At 50.2% G+C, this 27,415-nt stretch overlaps 1 protein-coding gene and 1 non-coding gene across 4 annotated transcripts in view; both read right to left on the bottom strand.

The window, feature by feature from the left end:
• Positions 1-27,415, bottom strand: part of VAC14 (VAC14 component of PIKFYVE complex) — a 101,424-nt gene that overhangs the window by 61,246 nt on the left and 12,763 nt on the right. For all 3 annotated transcript variants that reach the window (XM_062586645.1, XM_062586647.1, XM_062586648.1), the window contains exons 8-12: positions 25,794-25,928; positions 25,283-25,435; positions 22,820-22,880; positions 15,368-15,512; positions 14,737-14,802 (exon numbers count right to left, since the gene is read on the bottom strand). In XM_062586645.1, coding sequence (XP_062442629.1) covers positions 14,737-14,802; positions 15,368-15,512; positions 22,820-22,880; positions 25,283-25,435; positions 25,794-25,928 — 560 coding nt within the window. The remainder of the gene's footprint in view (positions 1-14,736; positions 14,803-15,367; positions 15,513-22,819; positions 22,881-25,282; positions 25,436-25,793; positions 25,929-27,415) is intronic.
• TRNAG-GCC (transfer RNA glycine (anticodon GCC)) lies at positions 24,025-24,095 on the bottom strand. The gene has a single exon. It is a non-coding gene; the product is annotated as a tRNA-Gly (tRNA).

The raw sequence follows: 27,415 nt of genomic DNA, 5'->3' as shown, positions 1-27,415 counted from the left end.
TACATCCTGAGCCCTAACCAGGCACTTCAACTATTCTGGATTATTTTTCTTTCTTTCTTCAAACAGCACATTTTCTAACTGAAACCCTAGCAGCCTTGCTGCCTGCAGTGGAAAACCTTTTCAAACACGGGCCAGAACAAAGTTGTCTCAACACATAGAGCAGAAGTTCAAACAGCTACAAACTGCAACCAGCTCTGAAGGCTGGTGACTGCTGTCAAACAGCCAGTATTTGCTCTCAGCTGATGAGCACCCAGCAGAAGAGCTTTCCTAGCACAGCCCATCAGTTGGAAAGGATTTTACACTGCATAGCAATTTTGGGCTTCAACAAACTGCAGTTTGATCATCTGCCTCTCCACGTTCCCCTATGGTCCTGCACAAGGCCTGTCTGCTTGGGCAATGGTCAAGCTCACCCAAGCCTGCCTGACAAGGACCAGGGCGCATGTTCGGGGAGGTATTCAAGACCAGGACACTCTGCCACTCAGCAGTCTTCAGCTCAGGTCTTTGAGGCAGAGCTGGCATCTGTATTTAATAGCTTTTTCCTTCCAGAACAAGTCAAATGAGTCTATGCTACCTATATATAGCATTTCTGGGGAAGTTATTACATTTTTTTTTTCCCAACTCTTCTCAGTCTGAAGTTATTTTGGGTCCATCTTCATCTAAATGTCCTTGGGCTCACATTTCATCAGCCCTCCCTGACTGTCTGAACGCACCAGGTGTACGTGGAGCAGACGGGCTGTCAAAAAGGGCTGATTGCCACATCTAACCCATCAGCATTTAATATAACACATTCCCGAACGTCCCTTTCCCACTAGCACAACATTGCAGACTTTTTACGCATTCTTGCAGAGCCTTGGGCATCGGTCCAATAAGCTGCAACTTCTGCAGTTACACGGAAATTTTAGCTTTAGAGGTATCAAAGAAACCTCCCTACCAAACAAGAAAAGTAAAGTACGTCTTTTTGGATTGTGGAGAACTTGAAAACATGACCCCTAAGAATATGAAAGATAGAAACCCTTAGTTTTTTCTGTTGTACATCTATCTTAAGCCATTGAGAGCAATGCAGATTTTGTAATTCCAGTTGATTAGTAAGCCCCCAGCAGTCTCTGAGCTCGCAGGGCAGGCGGTTCTGTGCTCAAGCGTTGGAGGCCACCAGTAGGATGGGAACACCCAAGCCCTACAGGGAGAAAGAGGCTCCTGGCATGCAGAGGTAGGAAAGAGGGCAGCTCCACTGAGCCCCTGCCAGGATGTCATCCTCTTCCAGGTCTCTGGCCCTGCTCCCCCAAGCAGCCCAGCCTCACACTCCAGGCAGAGTTTCTCCAAGCTGTGTTATTTCAGCTTGATTCAACCATCACCAGCTGCGAGGAGCACAGGCGGAAGATAAATTGAGCTGATTTAGTGAGTGCATGAGTGGCAGTTACTCTCTGATTACAGCCTGTGTTTCTTTTTACAAAAGCCATAACAACAGCCTTGGCTAGAAGGGAACACAGCTGACAAGGTACAAGTCCACCCACGCCCAGCAAGAGCCGTGGCCTGGGAGCAGCTCGGCTCTCCCATGCCTCCAGCTGCCAGGGAGCCATGCAAGAACCGCTCTCCTCTTGGCTTGCCAGAGGCCCAGGATGTGAGGAGCTCTGCAACTGGACCACCACCTCGCCAAACATACCACCACTTCAGACAAACTCTCATCTCTCAGTTATATCCTCTCCCCCTCTCATGCAAACACCTTTTCTGCATCAGGAATCCTGCGAGGGAAAGCAGAAACACCTAGCAGCTGCTGTGGCTGCAGAGCTGGCTGCAGGGAAAGGCTGGAAAGAGCCTATGAACCTTCAGTGCCAGCAAGCTGATAAACAAGAGGCTCCAACACACCTGGGAAGCTTTTACGCATACAAACATTATTAAGCCCCAACCTGCAGTTCCCCTGGGAAGGAAAGAAAAGACAACAACAAGCTTTGTGATAAGGAGCCACACCACTGCCCCAGAGGACAGGAAGAACGTGGTCCAGCTCCTTTAGCCTATGGCACTTGCACAATACCGTCAAGGACAGGAGCTTGTTGCCATCTTCAGCTCTCCTCCCCTTACAGGGAACGGAGGCTGTGAGTCGGCTCAGCTCACATCTGTGGGAAGCAGAGAGGAGGTCTGGCAGCTCTCAGTTTGGTGACGATCCTTGCAGAGGGAAGAACTTGGTCCTATTTTCCCTCCTGCTTATACAGGTTAGAATAAGGTTGATGGTGTTTCACGTAAAGTAGAATAACCCTCTGAGCAGAAGAACTTATGGTGTCTGGTTTCCTGAAATTCACACTTACACGGATTCTCTGGTGTCTAATCAAATGGTTCAGCTGAATTTGCAGCCTTCAAATAGGGGAAGGCACTAATTCGAGTCTCAAGTTCTCACAGCTGGGTAAATAATATACTTGGAGATTTCCAAGCCTCATCATATTTGGTTAAAACTGGCAAAGAGACACAAAACTTATCAGCAGCATGGGAATGAGAAGAGGGACACAGACAGTTCTCATAGCCTCCCTGTTTGGAAACTAGTCTAATAATTGATTCCTTCGAGGAGGAGGAATTTGAGAAAAAGAATCACTTTTAGTAGCACAGTAAATTATGCTTGGGCATCTGTGTACGCTCTGCGTCCCAGGCAGAGCGTGGGCCTGCAGCAATAACGGCAGCACAAGTTACCTTGAGTAACAAAGCCCACACAATTTTCTCATGGGTGCAGAGAAGGTGGTTGCTCGTGGCACGTGGGGCCATCCTCGAGCTTTGTGAACAGTACGTATTAGCGGAGCATCGGATAGGACAAGGCTTGGCTAAATTCAGGCATGTGGTCCCCCTAAACCACAACACAGGCCAGCTCTGAACACAGAAGCTCTGGGGAAGCAGGGCAGCCTGTTTCCCACCTCCTAGACAGGCACTGAGGTGCTCTCGTGGTGCAGATCCTCTAGCCTGGCACCAGGAAAGGACAAGCAAAACTCACCCTTCCAGAGGGCATGCTGGCCCTTGGGCAAGCAGCCAGGCTGGTGAAGGCAGGAACACACTCGGGAGGTTTGAGGAGACAAATCGCTGCTCTGCACACAACTGTTTCATGCTACTTATTTGCAGCATCCAGCACACACACCAGCACAACCAGGAGGACACGTTCTGCTGGACCAAGGCTGCATCAGCCCGCGGCTGATTTATAGCACGAACCAACCATGTGTGATTGCCACTCTGCTCTATTCCCTGCTGCCACGATCACCCTCTCGCGCTCCGTCCCAAGGCGTATCCTCCAAAGGTGCACTTGCTCCAGCCAACACCACAGAAAGGGAGACACGGATCTGACTGCGAGTGCCTTACTTGGATGATTGCAGTAACTGCCCAGGGTAGCATGAGCAGAAGCAGACTCAGGATGCTGAACAACCACATTTCTTTGTGGGGCATCACTACTCACACAGCCTTGCCTCGTTTGCGTCTTGCTCAAACACCAGAAGAGCTCAGCCAGCATCAGCACCAGTTAACACTGCCGCAGGCTTGCGCTGCTTTGTGGGATGAGGGCACAAACCATTACAAGGCTGGACACCGAGTTGGGAATTACATGGCCAGGAGAACTACAGACCAATGCAGGTACCTCATAGCCCTGCCACTCTCTGGCTCTGGCCTGGCCCCAGCCCACTGAATTAAAGCCATTTCCCCCCTGGCTGCACAAATGTGCCCATCGCTGTAGCATGTACACGGACAAAGTCAGGAACTGGCCAGGAACACAGGCCAGGCTCAGTCCCCGACCGCTAACCAGGCGCCGCTGCTCAAGGTGCCTTCCATCCGGTCGAGCACTCGGGCTCGTATCCAGCACAGGCAGGATTTCAAAACACCAGCGGCAGCTGCAGCCCCAGAAAACAGGAGCAAGACACTGGGCTGAGCAGAACTAAAATCACGCTTGTTGTCTTCCAAAACACTAAGAGCCACATCCTATCCCACGGGTCAGATCCTTAATCTGCTAGGAGCCCAGCTCCCAGCACCATCTCAATGATGCTTCCAAGCCTTGGGATTCTCACCTTGGGTGCACGTCAGCAGGCACCCAGACCTTGTGACTGCACCCAAGGGTGCAGGACAGCAGTGAGAAAAAAGCAGTCACCTCACATGCGATGGTGGGACCGCCTGCGTGCATGGCTGGAGACTCTCTAGCTTTACAGAGGTTAAGGGGTAAGGTGTCCCCCAACCTGGCTACGTGGGTTATGGACGGGAGGCAGAAAAACCACACGGGCTGGATTTCTCAATTGAGAAAACGTGGAGGAAATAAGAACCCAGAGGAAGAGGAGGAGCAGGCAGCCACAAAGACCTGGCGTTTACCCATCCGTGAGAAAGAGTCCGGGAAGCCTGTCTTGTGCTGCTGCTTCCGCGCACGGCTCTCCGCACGCTCCAGAGGCGGTTCCCAGCCTCCGGAGGAGCAGCGAGGGAACGGAGAAGAGCCCGGGGCGTTTGGTATGCGCCACACATCCCTGCGCAAAGCAAATCTGGAGCGCTTGCTTTCTTTGTGCGAGCGCGAATGGAGCGAGGAGGTTATAAGAAAGCAATATCCTGCAGGAGCCCAGAGCGCCTGCGATTGCCATGGCAACGGGCCGGCTGCCGGGGAGGAGTATTAGCCGGTCCCATCCGTCAGGAGCTCAGCTGCTGTCAGAATTGACATTATGGGAAGCAAAAGGGCCGGAGCCGTTTCCATCTCCCGGGCAAGGGCGCGCGGACGTTGAACCCTAGGTTCCCGCACCCGGGAGAGCCACGTGACGGACGTGGAGGTGAAGCACTACAGCCCCAAGGGATCCACTCGGGGAATTTTTAGACGCTTTGCATCCTTTGCAGCGAAGATTACTGGAGGATGAGCGTCGCTTTGCTCCTCCGGGCTCCGTGCGAGATGCGCAGACTGCAGCCTTCCTCTAGGCAGGGATTATAAACGCCTGGTGCCTCCTCAGCTCTCCCTCCCGCGTCTCGGCGCCCCACGCGCGTCGCTCAGGCGGCGGGGCCCTCCACCGCGCACAGGATGGCAGCGACAGGCCTGGCACGGGGTCGCTGCTCCCCTCGCCCGTCTTCCATACAAACATAACCCTGAGAGCAAGACCAGAAAAGGAGCCACTGAGCTACTGAACAGATTTTCCCAATCTTAGTCCCAGCCCGATTTCCACGAGAAGGTTTCCAAGAGGTGATGAAATTTAGGGTGGCGCATTCCCCGCTCCGGGCTAAAATCGTGCTTATTAGCATTAACTGGAACTAGCCTGGAAAGGAGAACAAGCCTCGCAGAAAATGCAGTTTTATAACCAGGCCAAGGCGGACGGACGGACGGATGGGGCGAACCTTCTGGCCAACATTTCAAGCTGGCGTGTCTCCTATTAGCGCGGCCCGGCGCTGGCGGGTTACTGCAGCGTGCTCCGGAGGAAAGCTTGCTCTTCCGCATGGCTGCGGCCAGCCCCGGGGACAAGAAGTTGATTATAAGATAGGATGGTTGTTATAAACATGGAGCTACGGCTCTGCGAGCAGTAAAGATATCTCTCTGCATTGCCTCCAGAGCACCGATTTTTGAGGCCACGGAAACCAGGGATTTGTAGGTCCCTTCTGTTGCCCAGATCTAGGTCAGGTTAATTTGCCTCTTGTTCTGGTTGAACTGATCTGATACCAGCTTCATCGCCTTCCGAGTAGACTCTTTCTTTGAGGCAGCACGCAGAGGAAAAGCAGCCCCCGCTTTTCTCTTTCCTCTTAAATAAAAAGAGAGAGAGAAAAAAAGAAAGGAAAAAAAAAGGCTTCACCCTTCCCTCCGAAGCAACGAGCCGTGACATGTCAGCCATTCCCCGGCGAGGCCGCGGCACATCCTGGCGAGCGAGGCCAAGCGGGTAATCCCGCAGCGAGCGGGGTCCCACTGGCCGCTTCCCAGCCCGCGGGGCCGCGGAGGATTGGGACGAGGGGCGCCGCTGCAGCCCAGCGGCTTGCCAGGAGGCGCAAGACGGAGGAGGCTTCCGGCCAAAGCGAGCCCGTGTCCCCGTTGCCGTCCTGCCCTCTCTCTCCAGCCCGGCTCGCCAGCACGGTGTTGCGTGCGCGGCGCGAAACCCATGGGCGCAGGCTGAATCACGCCCAAGGAAGCGGGCTGACCCGGGACGTGACGTTCCCCAAAGCGTTCTTGCTTAGCCCACAAAGCAGCGGGAAGGCGCCGACGTGACACCCAGCAAGCCCATGAGCTCGGAGTGCTCCTGGCATGCCCAGGACACCTGAGCTAAGAGCGTGGGCTCCAGGTCACTTAAAGAGACTCCACCAAGGGCTTTTGCTGACAGTGCAGAGTTCAGTTGGTGCTCAGCAACCCTTTGGGGTATGCAGGGCCCCTCTACGTCACCCCCGCTCTCAGCTTACTACCCTCCCTAGCAGGACCCGTGCAAGCGGTCTGGTTCCCCGAGCTTCAGGCCGTGCATACCCAGATGCATCTGTCCCCGCAGGTAAGAGGGAGCTGGGGAGTATCTCCATCCCATTTCACCTCCATCCCCACACACTGGTGTCCACCATGCTCTTGCATCCACCCTATCTAATTCTCTTTCCAGCCTGCTGGGAACGAATGATTGGAGAGTTGCACCGAGCAGAAGAAAGTCACCCAGGACCTCTAGTGGCCATCGTGCTGGTTGAGGCCCACCATGGTTAAAAACCAGGGCACACATCAGGCTGAGGGTGCTGGGCTATTCATCTCGCTGGGAGGCTGCCTGCTCTGTGACTTGAATGCAGCCTCATCCCGTAGCAGTGTGCAACGAGGTTTCTCCGAGGCGTTAGGAGGCCTGAATTTATTTCATTTCTCTCTCCCTCCCTCCTTCCAAACCTTTTAAAATCAGCTAGGGGAGGGGAAAAAAACCACGGGAAGGCAGCCCCGGAGCCAAGAACGGAGAGCAGCGAGACTGGCCGGGCCCCAGACAAACACAGCGTGAAAAGTAAACTTGCGTCCCCCACCTCCGCCAGCTTTAAAGGCAGCGAGAAAACAAAACAAAATAACCCCCCCCAACCATTAGTCTTCCCACACTAATTTAACTGGACCTCTTTTCAGTTCTCCAGCACCTGGAAGATAGATAACAGCAACTTTTGTCCTCTGATCCTTCCAAGACCTTTTTACGGCCACCAGATTTCAGCCTTCAGCTGAGATGGGGAAGGCAGAGGCAAGCGAAGGCAGGGCACCCAGGGCGCTCTCCTCTCCCCCATAGGGACCTGCTCCTCAGGGCTCTGCAACATTTATTTAAGTCAGCATGGGGGAAAAGGAGGGCTGTTTTCCTTGCTGAGGGCCACGTCCTTCCAGAACACATGCAAAAACACACGCTATCACACCTTCACACTGTCAGTTAAAACAGCAGGCAGCGTGGGAGACGGCACCAGTCATACGGCCAACAGCCGCCTGAAACCAACCTGAAAGCTCCCCCATCCTTCCTCCTGCATCCGCAAATCCCCAATTTGTACCCGCGCCTGGGAGCAGGGCTTGCAAGCGCCAGGCCTGAAGCCCGCTGCGCAGCGGGAGCGAGAGCGTTTTGTCCCCGGGAAGGTCATGACCACCTCCAGCCTGGGGCAAGCCAACTGGTCCCCAAGGGAACACACAACACTCTGCCGAGTCGTCACATCTCAGAGCAGCTCTTTAAATGTGTTTAATTAGCGTATGGGGAGCTTAACGCACCACCTGATGCCAGACGCTGCACAGGATGCCAAGGAGGTTGTTTTTTCAGCTTCTTCATAAGGGGAGCACCAGCCCGTTACGGTGCAAGGAAGGAAAGGATGCACAAGCAAGGAGGGAAGAAAGCCAAGTCCAGTGATGGTCCGACAGCGTGACAGACCCAGCAAGCAGGATGAGGCTGGAGGGCGCCCGAGCTTGCCCCGCGTGCTGCGCTGCTCTGTGAGCGGTGTTGCAGGGGGCTGAATGCCTGCCAAGCCTCATCAGTCAGCAACACCTTAAAATTCAGCACCAGCTGCAAGTCCCAGAAGTTATGACAAGCAAAGGGTTTGCTTTCATTTGCTACCCCATCTCCTGTCCAGCACCTCCCTCTGACCCCAGGGACCCCCTGCAAGGGGCAGCAGTCTGCAGGCAGTGAGGCTAGGACTGGCCTGAGTACAATATGTGACCCATGCACATGCTACACCAGCCCCACGAGGGTCTTGGCTTCTTAAACAGCCAGAAAGTAAAAGCTTGCAGGTCCCTTGTGTGAGCAAGGAACATCTACAGCTTCTCTCTCTGCTCTATGCCTCCAACTGGGAGTCAGCAGAAGAGCCCACTTGGTCAGCTCTTACCCCAGGGCATTCAAGGGTACCTAAAGCCACGCGCACCAAATCCTGTGTCCCATATTTCATCATACCTTGAGCAAGCTTTCTGGTGCAGGGATTGTGTACAAGCACCTCCTGGAAGGTCTCTCAAGTCTAGACTGCCAGTGTACGTATTTCCAACAACCTTTGGTAGGTGTAAACTGCATATATTACAGTCCTTATTTTTCAATCAATAGCAACGTAATTATGGTCCTAACCTGGCGCTGAGCCAAGAAGCTCCATACAGATCCTGGTTCCCCCAAGAAACATCTTAGTCCTGCATGAAGAGGAGCACGGATGATTATATTTCTAACCAGTACCCCTGCATTTTTCTCGAGTCTCTATGGTATGGAGAAAGCATCATTCTACCCTGCTGCATCAGTCAGAAAATTCTCTGCTGAAGGGCTGCTTGCAAGTATGCAAGCTTGGACTGAACGTATTATCCATGGTCCAACCTAAATTACATACCTCTTTCTATGCCCCACCATTAAAGGCAAAAGAAGCCTAACTTCCCCCTTGAAAGCAGATAACCTCCCAACTTCAGCATCTACCAGCTCTAAGTCTCTCTCCAGAGAAGCTTTATCACCAGAAAACTTAGAAAAAAACCCACACACATGCAGGTCAGAAGAAAAAGCTGAACTTCACATCCATTTCTCATCCAGTTAGCGAAGCTGCATGCAGCCGAACCAGAGCGCAGCTCCGGCAGCGTTCAGCTCCGTACCATAACCGTTGAACGCACCACGAGCTCGCAGCGGCTGCGGCTCACCTTCCCCCTGCGTAAGCAGGAAACTATCCCGCCTCGGACCAAAGCGAGGCGTGCTGTCCATCCCAGCAGCCCAGTTAACCGGCCCCACCGGCTAACTTCCCCGGAGTCAGTCGCTTTCCGGCTGCGTGTTCTCACTCCCACCCACCAGGCTGCAGGTTTTGTTTGCGACAGGATCCTGGCACGTTGTTACCGAAAGCACTTTAGGTGCCTCAGCAATAAATAAAGCTGCACCTAAACCCTGAGCAAAAGAGCAAGGAAGGGAACTGCAGGTCACGTTAAGTTCCCCCATGTTCTCTTTGCACAGTCTTTTATGCTCCCTGCTTTGCATGGGGCTGCAATATTTTGGCTGTGGCGAATTAAAGGCTGAGAGCTGGAGCACAATGGATCTAAAATCAACAGAGCAAAACTAAAAACCAAACTAAACCAAGACAGCTATTCACGTTGGCCCAATCTTTTGTCCTGCTTCATTGTACTGGGAATTAGAGGCGCAATGGGAGAAGTTTGCCGGGATTTAGTGCGACAGCAAAGCTCAGAGAACAGGCCAGAAACCAGGTCTTTGCAGCAGCAAGACGTGTAGGAAGCGTTGCGATGGCAGAGGTGTTAGACGTAAAGCAGAGTTATGAGTATAGGTATAGCACCATACAGAAAAAAATCCGATGCCTCATGAAAATGTCAATTAGCTGAGATTCCTCCTCTTCCCTCCTCCCCTCCTAATTTAATACTAGCAACCTGAGAGAGGGACAAAATGTTTCAGCCTGTCACAGAGACGTTGGCTTGAGTACATGAAAGTCACGCACACGTTCATCGTCACGTTCCCAGCGAGAATGCGCGGTCTGCTGGATGTGAACTAGCCACACTAAACACAACAGGCAACAACTCCCGCTAGGCTGCGTTGCCCTGCCTTAAATCCTGCCAGTGGTTTCCAGCCGCAGCTCCTCTTTAACAAGTTTCCAACTCCAGTAAAGATCAGAGATGGCTGAAAGCCTGGGATGGCAGTGAACACTGATGTGGTGAGAGCAGAGACAGCCAAGCAGGTAACTGCAGGATTTCCTGGCCCAAGAGATCAGCATTGCTGGCACACCTCTCCTGGCTTCCTGCCGGACCAGGAGAAGGCACGCGTTGCCACTTGCTCCTTTTTGACCCCACGGTTGTTCTTCGGTGTCCTGTTTCCTCCACCCTGCTCTCCAGTCGACCAGCTCACGTGACCGAGGAGGGATTGGCATTTGCAGTATTTCTTATGCTCAAAGCTATCTCAGCGTTTGCCTTCACATCAGATTTCTGCCAATGGGGAATGAAATGCACACTTGTCCAAAACCACAGCAGGTGCCTGTGGCAGGAGAGCATCTACTTCTGCCCAGGTTCAGATAACACCTCTCAGTGAAAGGGTACCCACTTTCCACTGCTTTAACGGTGCCAGGAGCAGACTTACAAAGGACGATCTCGCATATACAGTTACAAGCAGGAAGCTAAGAAATCAATTCAGATCTTCTTGCTGTATTCAGAGCCACTACATAAACACAGGTAGGTTTGCAGATCAGCAGAGCTTAGAGGAAGCCAGAAGTCTATCCTGCCTCACATCAGACACCAACTCCACCTTCAGTGCGTCATTCCTGCATGAGTCAGACAAACGTCCCAGCACAACTTCCAACTCACAGCAAGATTAATGGGAGCAGATAAGAAAAAAGGAACATGTTCAGCTGTAGGGGAACAACCCCATTTTGGAGCTGGAGAAAGAGAAACAAAGCAAACTGAGAAAATCAAACCCGCCGCTGTTAAAGTTTTTCTCAGAAATCCCCGCACTGCCTGCTGCACTCATCCAGACTCAGTATCCAGCTGGGGGAAGTTCCAGGTGAACTGAATAGCTGTATTAGAAACTACCTTTGCAACAGGAGCTTACAGAGGCAGATAACCTCTGAGCAGCACTTCCTTTAAGCAGTGCCCATCAGCAGCAGTGCATTTAACTTGAGACACATTTTCCCAAAGGGCATTTGGGTTTTGACGGTAAAAAACCTCCATTTCACTTTTTCTAGCAGCTCCTTTTCAAGCTCTCACAAGCAAGCGTCAGGGCTGCAAGATTTACACAGTGCTACTGATGGGAGGAACAGCTTGTGCAGAAAAATACATTTCCATCAGAATTCTGTTAGTCTTGGATTTGTAGGAAAGTTTTTAACCACATCAAATTTTAATCAGCTTTTAAAGATTGCCTTCAAAACCAGACCTCAAACACATGCAGAAGAGTGGAAAAGGGTATCTCCCTGCCAGGGAAGTATGTGTTGAACCTGTGTGAGGTGACGCACTGCAGCAGTGTAAGATCTTAGAGCTATGAATTTTGTATCCTGACTATTGTCTGCTGCTTCTACATATCAAAGGGAATTGCTTGCTTCAGCTTCACTCCAACTTTTCTGCGCAGCACTGCGTTTCTGAATCTTAACTAGATCTCTTGACCATTTCTTTACTGGCACTAGAGAACTGGGTAAGAAGAGGAACAACAGAGAAGGCAGAGATGACTCAGTATGCCACCGATGCCTCATGAGATACTGGCCCCCGTTCAGCATGGTGGAGGTGTTGCAACACCTTTCGCTACTCAAACATTAAAAACACGCGTGACAACTTAAAGGGCATGGACCCAGTTCCATCCAGTGCAAGTCTGTCCTTGCTTTGGGTCAGATTATTTGTGGTAAGTACACAGAGAGACTCAGAGCAGCTCAGGAAGACCAGCCTAAAATAAGGCACCCAAGCATGGTCTTTCAGGTTGACACCAAACCCTGATTAACGCTGACTCTCCAAAGCCAGATTCTCCTTTGGTGACAAGCTGGTGAAAAAATAACTGCTCCAAGACAGCTTGAGAGTGCATCAGGAGAGTAACAGTTAGCCTTCAAACTGTGCAGGAGGGTCAAGGGATGTTCAGCCTTGCTGGAGAGAACATGGAGCCAAGTTCCCTAAGGGAAGGCACCATAACAGGATGAAAACATAGCAGAAAAGCTCAAGGTGTATGTACACCTTATGCTGCAGCACACAATACGGGGAGCATAACCTGGAGGAGGGATGGATTTCTACCACTGAGATCCAATGATCTCAGGACTGCAGACAAAACCCCCACACTAATCTGGCAATCCCCAGTGCATTAGCTAGGAGCTCCTGTGATCTCAGTCTGCTCCAGAACCACCAGAACATGCATACAAACACTGTGAAGTTTCTGAGAACAGAGAATAACCCAAGGCAGAACTATCACAGTTTACAGAGCACCCCACATCCTCAATTCTAATAGGCATGGACATTTCAGGTTAGCTTTCTCAATTTGTCCTCATCACTACCAAAAATTCCTACCTTTCAAAACCCTACTATTTTGGTCATTTCTATTTCCTCTACAGACAGCAGCAAATCTGGTTGGGAGCCAGCTGAGCCGTGATGTTTAATGGATTGACTTGTCTATGGATTTCCTTAAAAAAAAAATTTAAATAAATAGCAGACAGGATTAAATAAATCAGCTTAAAATTACTTTGAGCCATTCCCAGTTATGTCACATGGAGGAAATGCATCACCAGGGTCCTTTCTTCACTGTTTTTTTCCAATATTAATAAGCAGTGTAATTGCAACATGACTCATTGCAATCTCCTGCCAAGCTGGAGAGACTATCTGCAAGATGCAGGCTTTCTCGAGCATTGCAAAGGCAGATGTGTGCTTGGGGACTCTTTTGGAAATGTTTGCATCGTAAGCAGCAGGGTATGGAAAGGGGCCAGGCAGTCACTTGCCTTTGCAAGTGCAAGTCATTCCCTTACTATTATTTAGTCCCTTCTCTCTTCTCTCCACAATCCCCTTATGCATGAGATTTATTGTGGGTTGGGGTACTATGCCCTGAGCATGCAATGCAAAGCAGATATTGCATGATTTTTAATCCACTAGGAAGGTCTGGCCTGAGAGAATGTCAAGGACCATCCGCACTATGTGCTAGTTGATGCTAGAAGTGCTATCAACGTCTGGGCCAAATGTGGGCCAAAACTGCCAGTGTTCTGTCCAAACAGTAGAAATACTCTAGAATGTGATGGGGAGGGGGAGAAAAAGAATGAGTTTGAGAAGAATGGAATGAGAGAAAAGGGGTGAAAAGGAAAGAAAAGGAAATAAAAGACCCACAGTACCTTGAGAAGCATCCTGAGAGATGAGAAGCACTGGGAGCACCAAAGCAAGCATCAGGAAGCAAACCAGGGAGCCCAGAAAGCTGAGCCACAACAAGGGGCCTGAAGCCAGATCCTCATTCATCACTAACTGATTATTTTTGCTCACTTCTGAGCTGAGTAGTGGTTAGCCAACCTGATATCACTACAAATCTAACAAAGAGATGGCAAACAGCTAGCCAGGAAACTAACTCCTAAAGCATGTGTCCACAACAGGCTTGGAGCAGATCACCATGGACTGAGATTTATTCTTAGCTTTGAGAACTTCAAAATGGACCACAGGAGTTAAAATCCCATCCCATTCTCCCCAGGAGGTGTTTGTAAGGGGGTGAGAATCAAGTGTATTCCCCGTTGTTCCCAGGAGCCAGCGTTTGAACCCAGTGCCTGAATCTCCTTGCTTCCCCTCTTCAGGAGGTACCATCTGTTTGTCTGATTGCGCTGGCAGTGGGTCCCCAGGAGTAAGGAGGCAGCAAGCTGGCTCACCTGCTCGCTTTGTATAGGTCAACTCGCAGAGAACGCCCACCCGTAAAGCACGTTCTGTTGGGTGAATATAAGCCCCAGACACTCATGTGACCAGTTCTCCTTAGCTCTGCTCCAAACCTCAGCGTATGGGATCAACACAACTGTGCTGGCCAAGCTCTCCCCTCACGCCGCCGTTCACACCAGTCAGGCCCAGCATGGTTGCTCAGAGGATGTCTCAAAGGCATGTTGACACAGCCTATGAGGTAGTGTCTGATTTCTGAGTCAAAGGACACTGAAAGGGGCTAAAGAAAAAAGCGTAACCTGGAGCCTGAATCACGTGGGTCTGAGTAACGCCTTGGGCATCACGACTCACACTGCATGCAAGCGCTGCCTCTTCTGTCAAACCGGAGCGGGGCACATGTTCGGCCAGAGGGGTAGCTCAGCAGTGAGTCTCTGGGGAAACCTAAGTGGAGATAAGGCTCTTTGGCATTTCCTACAGCTCCAGTCAGGCAAAGCTGACACCGTGCATGGGGTCTGTTTAACTACCTCACATGAAAAGCAGCAGTGCCTTGTCTCTACTCAGATTTCAGCAGGATACACTTTCCCTTCCCCATTCTTGAACTGTCACAAGGACATCCAAATTCCCAAACTCACCAAGAAGCTGACCAAGAATCAGCCATGCACCTGGCACTACAGGAAAGACATCAGTTCTGGGACTTGAATACCAGCAATAGCTGTTCTTCTGGAACAGGCTGTGACAAAAATCAACGGTAGGCATTTAGGAAAGAGCCCCCAGATGCAGGCAGAAGGTCCAATACACACTTGTCTAACTGAGACAAGAGGACTTGTAGCTAAGTATAAGTGCTGCCCATTATTTGGCTCAGGAAGGCCAAGCTGCGTTGGGTCATGGTTAGTTCAGCCAAGAGGTCTAAACTCCCCAGTGCCAACAGTAGCCAAGCACCAGGAAAGCCCTGTGTTCAACTCAACTGCACTAGACAAAGCTGATCCAGAGTTTGGATGGATATGGAGGTGGCAAGCTCTCAGGAGGACTTCTGTAGTACTCACCTCATCCGACTCATCTGAGAGAGTCCGCAGCAAAATGGGGAAGAGGCTGTCAGTGTGTCGGAACATCTAGAACCAGAAAGATAACCAGAAAGGCAGCGGTTCAATGGAATCAAATTCCATCATCAATGGAATCAAATCAGATCTAGCAGTGATTCCCTTTCTAGAAGCTTGTCTTGGGCCACATACAGGAAATTAGGCTTTTTAGGGTACATCTGAAGAGAGATCTGCTTTTGGGACAGCACAGCATAGCTATACCAGTTACATGTTCAGAGTGATAGCCACAATGCCTGTGACTGAGAGTCACTAAGGCTGATGACTGCCATGAGGATCAAGAGTCATCACTGGAGCCAGGCATCCAACTCTTTCCCTATACAACTATGCCAGAGCTATATCCCACTGACTGACTTCAGCCTTGGGGCTTATTGCCAACCCCCCACACTCCCACATTGTATTTCTAATCCTCCAATAATGCTGAGCTATTCCAGCAATGGGTGTCCCATGGCAATTCAATATGGTTTTTCACCATGGCTTTGGACTTCCAGGTGTTCCAGATCTAGGTCCCACTGGAGCAAAGACTGTAGTGCAGTCTCAGGAGAAAGCAACAGGGTCACATGCCAAGCCCCAGACTTACCTTACGAGGAGTCTTGATGTACAAGTGATAGAGCCATTTCAGGACTGCAATTCTAGTCATCATCCCAATAGATGTGTCATGAAGGTGGCAATCCAACACCTGAACTATTCCATCCAGGTTCAGAGTCACTGGGATCCTCTCGGAGCTGCACAGAAAGGAGAAGGGAACTATGAAAGATGGCTACAGTGGCTGGCTCTGGCCTGGCTTTCCAGCTCCTCCTACTATACAGCCTCATCCACGTTTGGTCTGCTGCTCCCTACTGCTATTTTTCATGAGTCTAGATCTTTCTAATATCCACTCTGGGCTGAAGAGAAGGACATGAACAATAAAATGCCCTACATCAAAAGAGCATAGGTTAGCTTTTGACTAGAGTTACAATGGGAAACAGTGAGAAACATAGCAGCATGCCAAAACCAACAAGATTTAAGAAGAAAAATTAAAGTCCAAAAAAATGCATTTGAAATCTGAGTTAAGCTAACAGTTCACACATCTTCAGGGACCATCTCCACCTCAAACTTCAGCTCATGGAGGCACCCAAACACATGAGACCATTCAGTCTCCAGTAATCCCAGCAGACTCTCACCAAGGGTTGCAGATGGTGCCCTGGCTGGCAGCGGTTTTGGGGATGTAATTCTCAGCCACAAGGCTGCTTTGAGAATGTTGTCTTGTTTCCCAAAAGCCACTGCCAGAATGAATGATGAGGACAACTTTTGGTCATCAGCTGGGGACAAAAGCAAACAACTCCTTTAGTTCACCAGGATATTACTGTCTTTATAATGCTTATGGGATCGCAGATCCTTAGGTCACACCGTGCTGAAAAACTCTCCAGTTTTTCCCCCAAACAGTTGGAACCCTGTTAACCAACAGCCATTGTTTAATACAGACAGGAGATCCCAAAGCAGGAGAGGTCACATTACACCACTCTTTATCCAGCTTCTGATCCTGAAGCCTACAGCACAGTGTCTGCAACGCCTTCCGCCCCCGTGGCTCACATCCCCGGGCCTTTTCGCAAGGGTGATACGAAAGCTGTTCCTACCGAGGAGGTGGGAAGGGCTTGTTGCACGGTACCAGCTGGCCTCAGCTATGAGAAGATGGCTGAAACAGACCTCCAAGAGATAGCTGCATTGAAGAGAAGGGCTAAGTCACTCATGTCCTACCCAAGCTAACAAATTAGTCAAAGCTGGGCTGAACTTTTGCAGACACTCTCGTGCGCATAGAACTCCTCTGCATCTTGTTTGATACGAAATCCTAACAGGCAAATTTCTCATGGTATAATTTGCAAGTAGAACTGCTGCTTAATAGGATTTGATCTTCCCCAGGACACACGTTATAAGGGCAAGATGAGGAGGCCCTGTTCCCTAATAGCTCTGTATATATCAGGCTCCTTGATCTACATCACGTAACAGATGTTTGGGCTTTCAAATTGCATTTTGAGTTTGAATGAGTTTAGCTTTGATGTTGCAAACAACAGCCAAGGGCCAAATGATCAAACACGCAGAATTAAGGGGAAGGAAGGATGGGTTCTGGCCATTTAGGAAATTTCTTCTTAAAGGTCCCAATACCACTGAGTAAGGGGAGTTTGGGAGAGGGGCTATGTAAGGGAGCAGCATCACAGGCAGCTTGGTCAGTGTGAACCTATATTTCTGAACCTGGTCAAAAGAGCAGTCCTGCACCTCTCCCCCTTGTCCCAGCTCTCTGTTTCTGCTCCCTCCCTTGTCCTGGTGCTAGTGTCCACACTGCCACGTGGAAAGTTTAACAGCGAAGCTGATCTCACAAAGTCATTTTTGGTAGGGCTAGTTTCCCTGCAGAATCAGCTCTCTTTTACAGCAGCGCGGCCTGTTATCCAGCCGACATGAGTGAGAAGCTCCTGACTGAGGAGGAGTATGAATCCTTGACCTGATTACATCTCTACATTGAAATATGCATTGCCTGGGCATGACAGAAAAGCCCCAGGATAACAAGCAAAACGTGACCAGTATTTTCAGAGGAAAGAGGCTAGAAAGGATGGTGTAGGGGAAAAGAGTGTGGGTTAAGGGGCTGGCTGATTCTGAGGTGCCCTCAACACTGCCACGTCTATCAGCTCTGTGCTTCTCTAAGGCATGCAGTGAGGATGGGAGGAGCAGAGGCGCTGTTTGCAGCACCTTTTGGTGTGCCACTGTTAAAGGAGGAAGCTCTACAGCCCAGGTCTGCTTGTGCAGAAGGCTTTCAGCTCATCAAAATCCATTTCCCAGTGACATGGCACAAACAAAGAGCAGCATCGTGAGCAGAGATGCAGAGGCTCAAGTCAGAATCCACCTGCCCAGGAAGCCATGGTAGACCCTAAGAAGTGGCTCTGCTGTCACTGATACTCTGCTGGGGCCAGCCAGCCCCGAGCAGCATGGCACAACAACGTGTAAGGCTAAAACCCAACATGACGCACTCGTGGCCCGGTGGTTCCCCCGGGCTCAGCTGCTGCCAAAAGGGATCGCAGCTGGGAAAACTCCATGGACAGCCTCCACTGGCTATCTGCTCTCCCCATCTGCCAGGAGAAACCTTCTAGGGGGCTGCGGTCAAAGGAGTCAGACCAGGCCAGTTGAACATCTGAAATAGGGACTAAGAATTGCTCCGTCCAGCAAGACTTTACTTCTAGTAAGCCTCTGCCAGCCCTCCCCACAAGCCCCTGGCATGCTTCCAGTGACCGTGCTCTTCCACCGGCTGGCTCCGAGATGGAAGGGCACTGGATTTAAGTGGGCCACCGCTACTCAGCGGAGAAGGATGCCACTCAAATACAGTAAGCGCTGCTGGGGCTCTGAAGCAGGCTCCACAGCTTGCTCGTGCATCCCCGTTCTTAATCCGCAACCAGCCTGAAGCGGGAGCTTGAGAACAACGGTAATGGCATTGCTTTAATACGATCCTCTCGGCCTGTCACACAGGCTCCCAGCATCAACATCTGTGGCAGGGCAGATGTCAGATGCAATCGCTTCCATCTAACCCACTACCCTAGTTTCTGTTCTGCTGCTTCAGAGCACTAATGCGGCCCTGGCATCTCCTCCAGGGTTAGCATGTTACAGCGAGTACGCGTCCGCTGGTGAATTTAGCAACGGTGAGCTGCACCAGGCTCTCACCCCTGGATCCTGGTGCCTTCTATTCAAGCTAGGTGGTGGCAGGGTAACCTCCCAGCACGTCCCCTGATCTCAGGAAGCATCCTCTGGCAATGGGAACGGAGCTCACTTTCCAAGCACATTCAATCCCTCCACTACTGGACAAGACTTGACACTGTCAAGCAGACCACTAGTGTTATGCTGCCCTCCCCCTGCAACACTGCACAGCAACATTTTTCACTCCATTTCCCTTATCAATTTGTTTTCTCAGTCCTTTGCTTCAGTCAAGCGCTTGTGCCATCTCGCTCTTCAGCGGTTGTTTTTTCTCTGCCAGCGTCTGAGCTGTCATCTCCCTTCTGGCCTGCTGCCCTGCCCAGCTGCTTTCCTGACCCCATTTGGAGGTTAAGGTCCAGGCCATGCCCTACCCTTTAAGCAGACGCAGCAAGCTGACTTGCCAAGGGTGGAAATATCCAAGTCCTTTCATTGTGGTCCAAGTCACAAGGGCATATCCCCTAAGGACTGGCAGCTGTGCTTCCGAAACGGCCCGAGCCAGTGGCCAGGAGGTAAACAGCAGCTCTCTGCTATCAGTCCCATGAGCTGCCACTCTGATACTCCGTCATTCTCATTTCAGTGCTCTTGGCTTCTTTCTGCTTACTGCAATTTCTAATCTGCAAGTATTGGAAATGCTCATAACACGAACAGTGTTAGCTGTTCTCCCAGTAGGCTATGAGGCTCAAGGGGAGGTTGAAGCAGAGGCACCCAGTCCAAAGAGATCACATGGTAAATCAAGACAGCAGCTAGGGGCGATGTGCCCATGGTCCCCTGGCTGGGGATGGGCAGAGTCGGAAACCCTTCTCTCCAGTTCAGGCAGGACAGGAGGGACGAGTGGAGTCTCCTCAAGAAGCTACATGGGACCCAAAAGCTGTAACAAGGCCTTGAGGCTTGTGTTGCCTTGGGAAGCAGATGCTGCTGGAGCAGAACGGACCTCCAAGGCAGGTGCGGTACGAGAGCTCAGAACGAGCCACCACGCTGCCTTCTGCCAAACATCCCCACTGTGCTCTTGAGCAGCCAGCCACGTTCATACCCTCCACTCCTCTTGCACTGACTCAAGCACCAGTGTTTTTGCCACCTCGATCCTTTGTTCAAAGAGCTCCTGCAAGCTGCTACGCACAGGATCCTCGCTAACCAGAGACAGTCAGCTTGCTGGCTTCATCCCCAAGGCATGCAGGGCTCTGGCCATCAGGCTTCAGCAACTTTCAGCAGCAATTTTAGCTTTGTACTGAGCTGTAACTACCACAACTAAGAAGTCCCATCTAAGCACAGCCATGGACAGTTCTGCCACGTGGCAGCAATCTGCCCTCTCCACACTGCAACACACAGCAAGAATGACATCTGGCTGTACTAGAGAAGATGGTGTTCCCAGTCCCCAGGGAGACAGCCCTCGATGCTTGTCCTTGTTGTCAGGCAACATGGTTCCAGCTGCAGGGCTAGGGAACAGCACGAGTCAAGAAGACAAGATGCAACACCACATGCTGACCAGCCAGCACACACAGTAAGCTTACAGAGTGCAGTCCCTGGATGATTCAAACTGCGTTATCCCAGACTGAGGGGACAAAAAGCCATCTACCCATGGAGCACACACCCCTCTGAGGCCTTGTAACAGCACAACCAGACAAGTCATCTGGAGAGAAGACTGCAGAACCTCTGAATCAGAGCCTGCTATTTCACTACCTACCCAGACCTGGCGCAAGTGGCTGTGCCACCCAAAAGCTGCTTTGTTCAACACATCGTTCTAGGTGTCCACGTATCCCTGAACATCATCCGAAATGAGAAATCTTCCTTGAATCAGTAAGAACCATAAACGCTGTTCTGGAGGCCCTCTGTGCCCTACCCTGCTTGGCATAGGATGTTGATCCCACCACCTTTGTTTAGCTCCTCCTGTTAGCTTTGTTTAGCTTTAGCTTCTGTGGCATCTAACCCAGGCCACACCAGCAGCCCTTCTGAATGCTTGCCAGCCATGCCCGCCCAGAAGCCTGGCTGGAAAGTGGTCTCAAACTGATCGAATCTTGGTCTATTGAAACACTGTGTCTCAAGTTATTCTAATTGCAGCCATTTTAGCCCAGAGATGAAGGACAGACATTTGCGTCTTCTCTTTTAGGACTTCAGTCTGAAGGAAGGAAACCAGGATTCTGCTCCAGGAGCCACATTTTGACTTCCTCTTCCTCCTGTGGGCTCAGATAGTGACCTCTGGACCAAGAGTATTAGTCAGGCTACGGAAAAGCTCCAGTTTTTCTCTGAAACACAGTGCTGGTCCACTTAGATCAAACTACAGTTTCTGCAGAATCCAAGAGCAGGAATCCCAACCTGTTGGGGCAGCTCTCTAAGCCCCTCCAGTGCAGCCAGGCTCTCCTGGGAGCCAATTTTTGTCTCAGCAGAGAGACAGTCCTAATTTTCTAGAGAATGCCACCAGGAAGCTCCCTCCAAGGGAAGCTGGCAATTACTGCGGAAGCATTTTGGATCACAAACAATGTGTTTTAGGAGTGTGGGGGGGTAACTTTGTTGCCATGGGAACACGCCCAACATCCATCTATCAAGCATTCAGACCTAGTCATTTTCCACATTCTTGGAAAGCATCTTTAGATGCTTGGATGTAATGCTATACAGCTCTCCTCTCTTCTGCTCCTGAACTAGGTACTCTTCCTTTCACTGTTGCTTCAGTGTTATCTTCTTACTGATGCCTGTATGGGGAGGGCAGGAGAAAGGGGCGTGAGAGCTAGACATCTGGCACTGGGCGACACTTCAACACTTGCTCTTGAGAGGGGACCGGGAGAAGAGGGGGGGAACTAGCAAAAATGCTAGCAAGGAGCTGGTGGTTTTCCCTGGTGCTTGGGGACACGGCAGAATGCTTCAGCTTGGGCAGCCAGTCTTCTCCTGGCTCTGCAGTGACACTGCAACCAAATCGCTCCAGTTCTCTCTGCTTCTGTCTGCCTTTGGCCTTCACTCCTCCTCTCCCCCAGGTGCAAGTTCTCCAGGACAGAGACTCAACACAGGAAGGAGAGGGTCCATTTGTGTCCTCTTGATTTACTGCCTTTCCTTTCTCTCTCTTTCAAATTTCAACCTTATGCACACCCACTTATGCACCTGCTAAACTTTAAGGGCTGAATCTTCACACAGCATGGTGGGAGGCTGGCAAGCACCGCAAGAAACAGGGCCAGAACTCGGTGATCACAGTAAAACTGAGGAAACCCTTTACCAGCCATAAAATCAAATCTAGAAAGACAAATGAAAAGATTACTACTTTTGAAGGAGGAAAAAAATAAGTGGACCAGTAAGAACATGGAGTAGCTGGGTAAGCAGCAGAAGGGCAAAAAGGGAACAGATGGGTACAGTGAATCAAATCTGAAAAGCTGACAAGGTTGCAGGAAGACAAACATTGCTCTGGGATGTGTTAGGAGCCATCCTGTATGACATCCTGGTGAGGATGCAGCTGGAGTAATGCATCTTACTTTGGGCATCACAGCAAAAAATACATACACACACACACACACACATATATCAGAGCACAATAAAGTTCTGAAAACTGTGAACTACAAGGAAAAGGACTGCAGGCAGCAAGGGAAAGGAAAGATGGGTTACAAGAACAGATGGATTTGTCACCAAATCCACTTACAGCTGGATGGAAAGAAGTGTATTTGCAGGAGAGATGACTTAGATGACATATAGGGATAGATCATGCTGGCTGTGGAGCTGTTCTCTGCAAAGATGGGTCTGAATAATGTCACTATCTGGCAGGAGGACAGGTTGGCAGCAGATACTGCCAAGACACCTCTTCTCTCAAGCAACTGGAGTTGGACTGCATTCGGTTCAGGTGTGTCCAAACACTTGACTTCTTACAGCACCATGCTGTGGTAGGCTGCCAGGACTGCACTGCTGCTCAGAGAGGTTTACAGTGGCAAGGAATGGGAGGTATCTACAAGCTTTTCCCAGCCTCAAATAGTTAATGTACTCATCTGCATCTTTGGCCAAGAGGCCAGCCTAGCACACAGCCATTCCTCTACTTCAGAGCACTGTGGTTCCCTGCAAGGGAAGGAAGCAACCAGGTTCTTCCTATTTTGGCCAAGGTAGAAGAGCCATACATGACATAATCATCCACCTTTTCCCCACCTTCACCCCTTCTACTAGCTGAAGTGACAGCTAGTAGAGGAGGCCTGAAGACAGCAGAAGGTGCATCACCCTGAATGCACAAGACAGCCTCTGCCTCACCAGACCTGCCCCAGGGAGGAATTCCTCAGTTTACCATAGAACTGCGGTGTGTGCCCCAAGAAGTCTTCCCTTGTTCTCAAGCCACTCTGAAACTGTGAATAGACTTTACCTGGCGACTGTGAAGACACTGGTGTTCCTGAAGTTGGAGTCACTGGACGTATCCAGAGATCCTGGGGAAAGACAAAAAAGGAGACACAATTACTGGGGCGCAGGGAAGGCAGAGAGCAGCATGGACTTGTGCAAAGACATCGTCAGCCATCATCCAGGCCCCCTGAAGATCCCTTCTCTCTTCAGCAAGCATTTTACACTCCTCCTCAAGCTCTTCTCCACTGCTAGAACTAGGTACTGGAAGAAACTGGTACCTGGTCCCACTCACCAGGCAAAGCACAAGCTGCAGAGCTTCAGATCTGCACCCCATGGAAAATGGGCCTCTCTCTCCACAGCACAATGAGGAATCTACAGCGTACAGAGCTGAGAATCATGTGATATATTGCTTAGATCAAGACACATGCTTCTGACAGTTTCGACCACTCTCAAAAAAGGAGCACAGAACTGCAGAGCTGCCTCCCATAGTCCTTCAGTGGCTACAAGGCACTACAAAAGCACAGCAACGGCTGACTCCAAATGAAGACATCATCTGGCCAGCTCTGCCAGCAGCATGACTCTACATGGAAGCCAAGCAACAGCTCTTCCAAGCTCTGCTTTACGCTACACGGAGGTCTCTGAAGAGCTACTTTGGACCAAGTCCATAGCTTAGCTGAGCATCACTAAAGCTGTTCCAGCTTTAAAGACATCAGAAATCTTTCAGCAAGGGGCTGCTGGGATTTTCAAAGAGCTCTAGTTCCAAGTTGTGCAGTGGTGTACAGGACTGCTAAGCAAGTCAAGATGGTGGCCTGTGCTGGCCACCATCAGCAATTGGATCTTATTAGCATACTGACAAAGTGTGACAAGATTAGCTTGACTCTTTATGCCCCCTTGTGCCAACTGACTCTACCTACACACAGCAAGGATGCCACATCAGCAAAACGATGGAAAAGAGCTGAGACTTTTAGCTGTAAAAGCATCAAAGAATTATCTGATTCTGCATGTTTCAAGGTGCAGCATCATCTACCCAAAGGAGAACAACTCTGTAGTATTAAAGCAATTAAACTGTACATTGGAATTTTTATTATGCAAGCTGTTCTCCCAATGCCTGCAATACGGTTTAACAAAAGGAGGTCTTCTCAGGACAATTACGGAAAATGACTTGCTGCTGGAATATGGCATTAATTTTCCCCTCCATTCCTTCAAAAAAAAAAAAAAAAAAAAGGCTCTTGCATTGGCCGGGAATCGAACCCGGGCCTCCCGCATGGCAGGCGAGAATTCTACCACTGAACCACCAATGCTGTGCTGAGAGTGTGCCCCGCACCAGCCACTCTGCTCAGATGGGCCGTGCACGCCGACACGGAGGCAGCTGGTTACAGCCTGCATGGGCACACACAGCCCCGGGCGTCCGCTCCATAGACCTGGCTGCCAGTTTACAAGAAAACCTTTCAGACATTTAATTTGCACCTTCTTGCTCCCTCTCACAACAGGTTTTTATTTTCAAAAGCCATTTGCAGACGTCTTACAGAGAAGCACTGGTCTGAACGTGCAGAGACACTCTAAAGGGAACTCAAAAGAATAAAATGGATTGGCCAGTGTGATTTAAATGTTAAATGTATTTTATAGGCATGGCTAACATAGATGTGCCAGAAGCAGCATGCTACCGTTTACTCATCCCAGAACAACAGCATCTGTCAAAGGGATGCTGGATGCTAAATCCGCTGCTGCCTCCAGGCGTCAGTCCACCAGGATCCTCTCAGTTTAGTTTCTTTTCACTTGAATACTCTTCTGCTCCTCTCATTGAGCTGATCTCCTTTTGCCTTTCCTGTTCTGCTAAAGCCTTTCGGAAATTTCAGGAGGACTGGGCGATACCTGCATGCAGGTCTTAGGAACATTATGAATTTGGAAAAGAACAAAAAAAAAAAAAAAAAAAAAGTCTTCTCCCTTCTGTTCTCTACCTCTCTGCAACAGCAACACACACTTCCAGTAGGCACTTGACTAACTCTGACACTCTCTCAGGGCTGATGTATCTATTTGAGCTATCCTTTAGAGGAGACTAGCTGCTCTCAAGGTAGCCACTGCAGGACAGACGGACTACTCTCACCCTGTGTGCATTGGTTGTTATGTAGAAAGATCCTAAACATCTAACTATAAATTATTTATTTTGGGTCAATTTAACAGCTAAGCCAAAGTGAAGTGTGGTGAGGAGTTGGGGGTGCTCACCAGAGAATGCAGTACTATAGTGCCACTTGGACTCCAGGCTGGATCAGCAACCCTGCTAGGCAGAAAGTTAGCACGAAAACACGTTTCTGTCTCAGTAGAGGATCATCTGTATAATAGGACTCCAAAGGTCAAAGCAAGTACCGTGGCCCCATGTACCTGAGCTGCCCCAGGGAATCAAATCGACTCAAGGACTTCTCTTGAGGACTCCTCCCTTCCCTCCGCCCTCACCACGTACCTCAGACGGTTCAGGAAAGCAGGGACTCACCATCAGAGACCGCCTCCGTCTTTGAGATGGACTCCTCAGACGCTGGCTCTGCTGGCACGGTCATCGACTGCTTTGCCTCATCCACGTCATCATCCTCTGGGATGACCAGCTTCATCAGACTCTGGTTGCATACATTTGCTACCTCTTTGATATCTGAAGAGAGGCAGTGTAAGGAACATGCAGTCCTGCATATGGCTTGGTACCATATCTGGCCAGCCATGGAGAAGCCATTCCAATAAAACCAAGGCTGTCCCAGCCCAATTACTGCAATTCCCCTCAAGTCCAAGGGACAGTGGGGCTTTCAGCACCTAGGAGGGAAGAATCCTCCTGCTCCAGCAGTGCAGCTGCCCATCTGCCTCTGTGTATTACAAGGACAGGGGTCAGGGGCTCCCTGCTGGTTGTTGTAGCAGGAATGAGAAGTGCTGCTGCTTGTGGGCTCATAAGTGAGAGTTTGTCCAGTCCACACTGGAATGACTGTAGGCCCTACAGCAGCTCAGAGTTACAAGGATACTTTTCTTGCGGTCATCATAGGAGAGGCACGGCAAGACAGCGGTCAGGATCCCTGAGGAGTAAGGCAGCATCACCCGGCCGGCCAGCTGAATGAACTCCCTCATCCAGCACATAGCTGTCAGCTGGATCAGATCATCTGGAAGACACGGGCCAAGCAGACATGAGGGAAAGGATAGCACTGTCAGCTATGCAAACTCAACACGGGAAGTACCATGTGAAACTAGACAGCTGACTGGACTTTAGCAGCACTCTAAGTAAAGGGGCTCTTTTCCATATCCCCTCCAGTCCCAGAGAAGCTAGACAAGACTTGAAGCTGCAGGGAGGGTAAGAGATTAAATGCAATCATTAGGTTTCAGAGTTAACCCAGTTCAATCCCTGAGAGCACTTTCATCATTTATAAATATTCTGTCACGCTCCCCATAGCATAAGGATATTTGCTCTGTCACCACTGTAACAGTTTTGTGTCTGGGTCAAGCATCACTCCTCACTCTTACAGCTGGGGGTTTATTCAACTCCCCAAGTCCTGACAAGGGGAGCATTTCACTGTTGGACAGTCAAGGGTTATAAGGACTGTTTTTAGGCTTAAGCAGCACGAATTCATTGGACACCAGTCTGAACAGGAGCAAGCAGCCTCGGTCTAAAATAAATGATTCCACAAGAAACTCACTCCCATTCATTCAACAAAGTTCAGAGAGCAATTTCAGCTCAATAAGCACAACTCAGGGACAAAACCTTTCTCAGAAAATATCTGCACGTCAATCTGCAGCCTTAACCCTCCACTGCTATCTACACAGCAGACTTGCAGCAGCTACAGTGCAGCGTTAACACAAAGTGCCAGGCATGCCATGCTTAACTGTCCCACAGATGCACCTGGTACCATCACAGCTTCTTTTTCAAAGCAAGCTTCTAAGGGGATCTTTCCAGATGAGCTGGGCATCTGCAGATCCCATCCAGAACTAGATGTTTTACTTTTAGTCACCGTGGCGTCAGTGAACTTAAGAGGACGCCAGATCCACGTTTGAGATGCTAGGGATCAACAGTGCAAGAGGAGCAGTGTCAACCTTGGGACAGCTGCAGAACAGCTCCAGAACATAGAGAAGGCAGATTTCCTACCAGAGAGCTGCTTGCCCCACCTCTCAGCAGGGTTTGTAAGCACAACGTCAAAGTCCTTTGTCTAGTAAAGATGGGAGGAACCTGTTGGGACAGAGGCGTTTGCTGCATCAGCAGAATCCTCGCAGGCAAAAAGTAGTACTCCACAGCCTCAACAAACCAACAGTTGGATCCAAGCAGCCTCTGCTAAAGTGCCACCATCTACCAGTCATAATCACAGTTCTCTTCCCTTCAAACATACTGTGTACCTACACAAGACGGGAATTACCAGAGCCCTGAAGGAAAGCCCTTCTCATTGAAAAACACCTCTAGTGACGCAGGACTCCGTAGAGGTCCGGCCACAAGCATGTCAACCTTAGAACAACACTGTGAATATTGGGATCTCCAGTCTCTTCTTCAGACACAAGGAAACTTTAAGTTAACAGCCTGTTAGACAAGTCGGGGAGAATCTCCGGTTGGTTCCACTGACAAGGAGACAGAAGCTACAGCTCTCTGATAGCTTGGCTGCTGCAA

Source organism: Rhea pennata, chromosome 13 (assembly GCF_028389875.1).
Source record: "Rhea pennata isolate bPtePen1 chromosome 13, bPtePen1.pri, whole genome shotgun sequence".
Classification (NCBI taxonomy): domain Eukaryota; kingdom Metazoa; phylum Chordata; class Aves; order Rheiformes; family Rheidae; genus Rhea; species Rhea pennata.
Note: the sequence above shows the minus strand (reverse complement) of the source record. Positions and strands in the feature narration are given on the sequence as shown.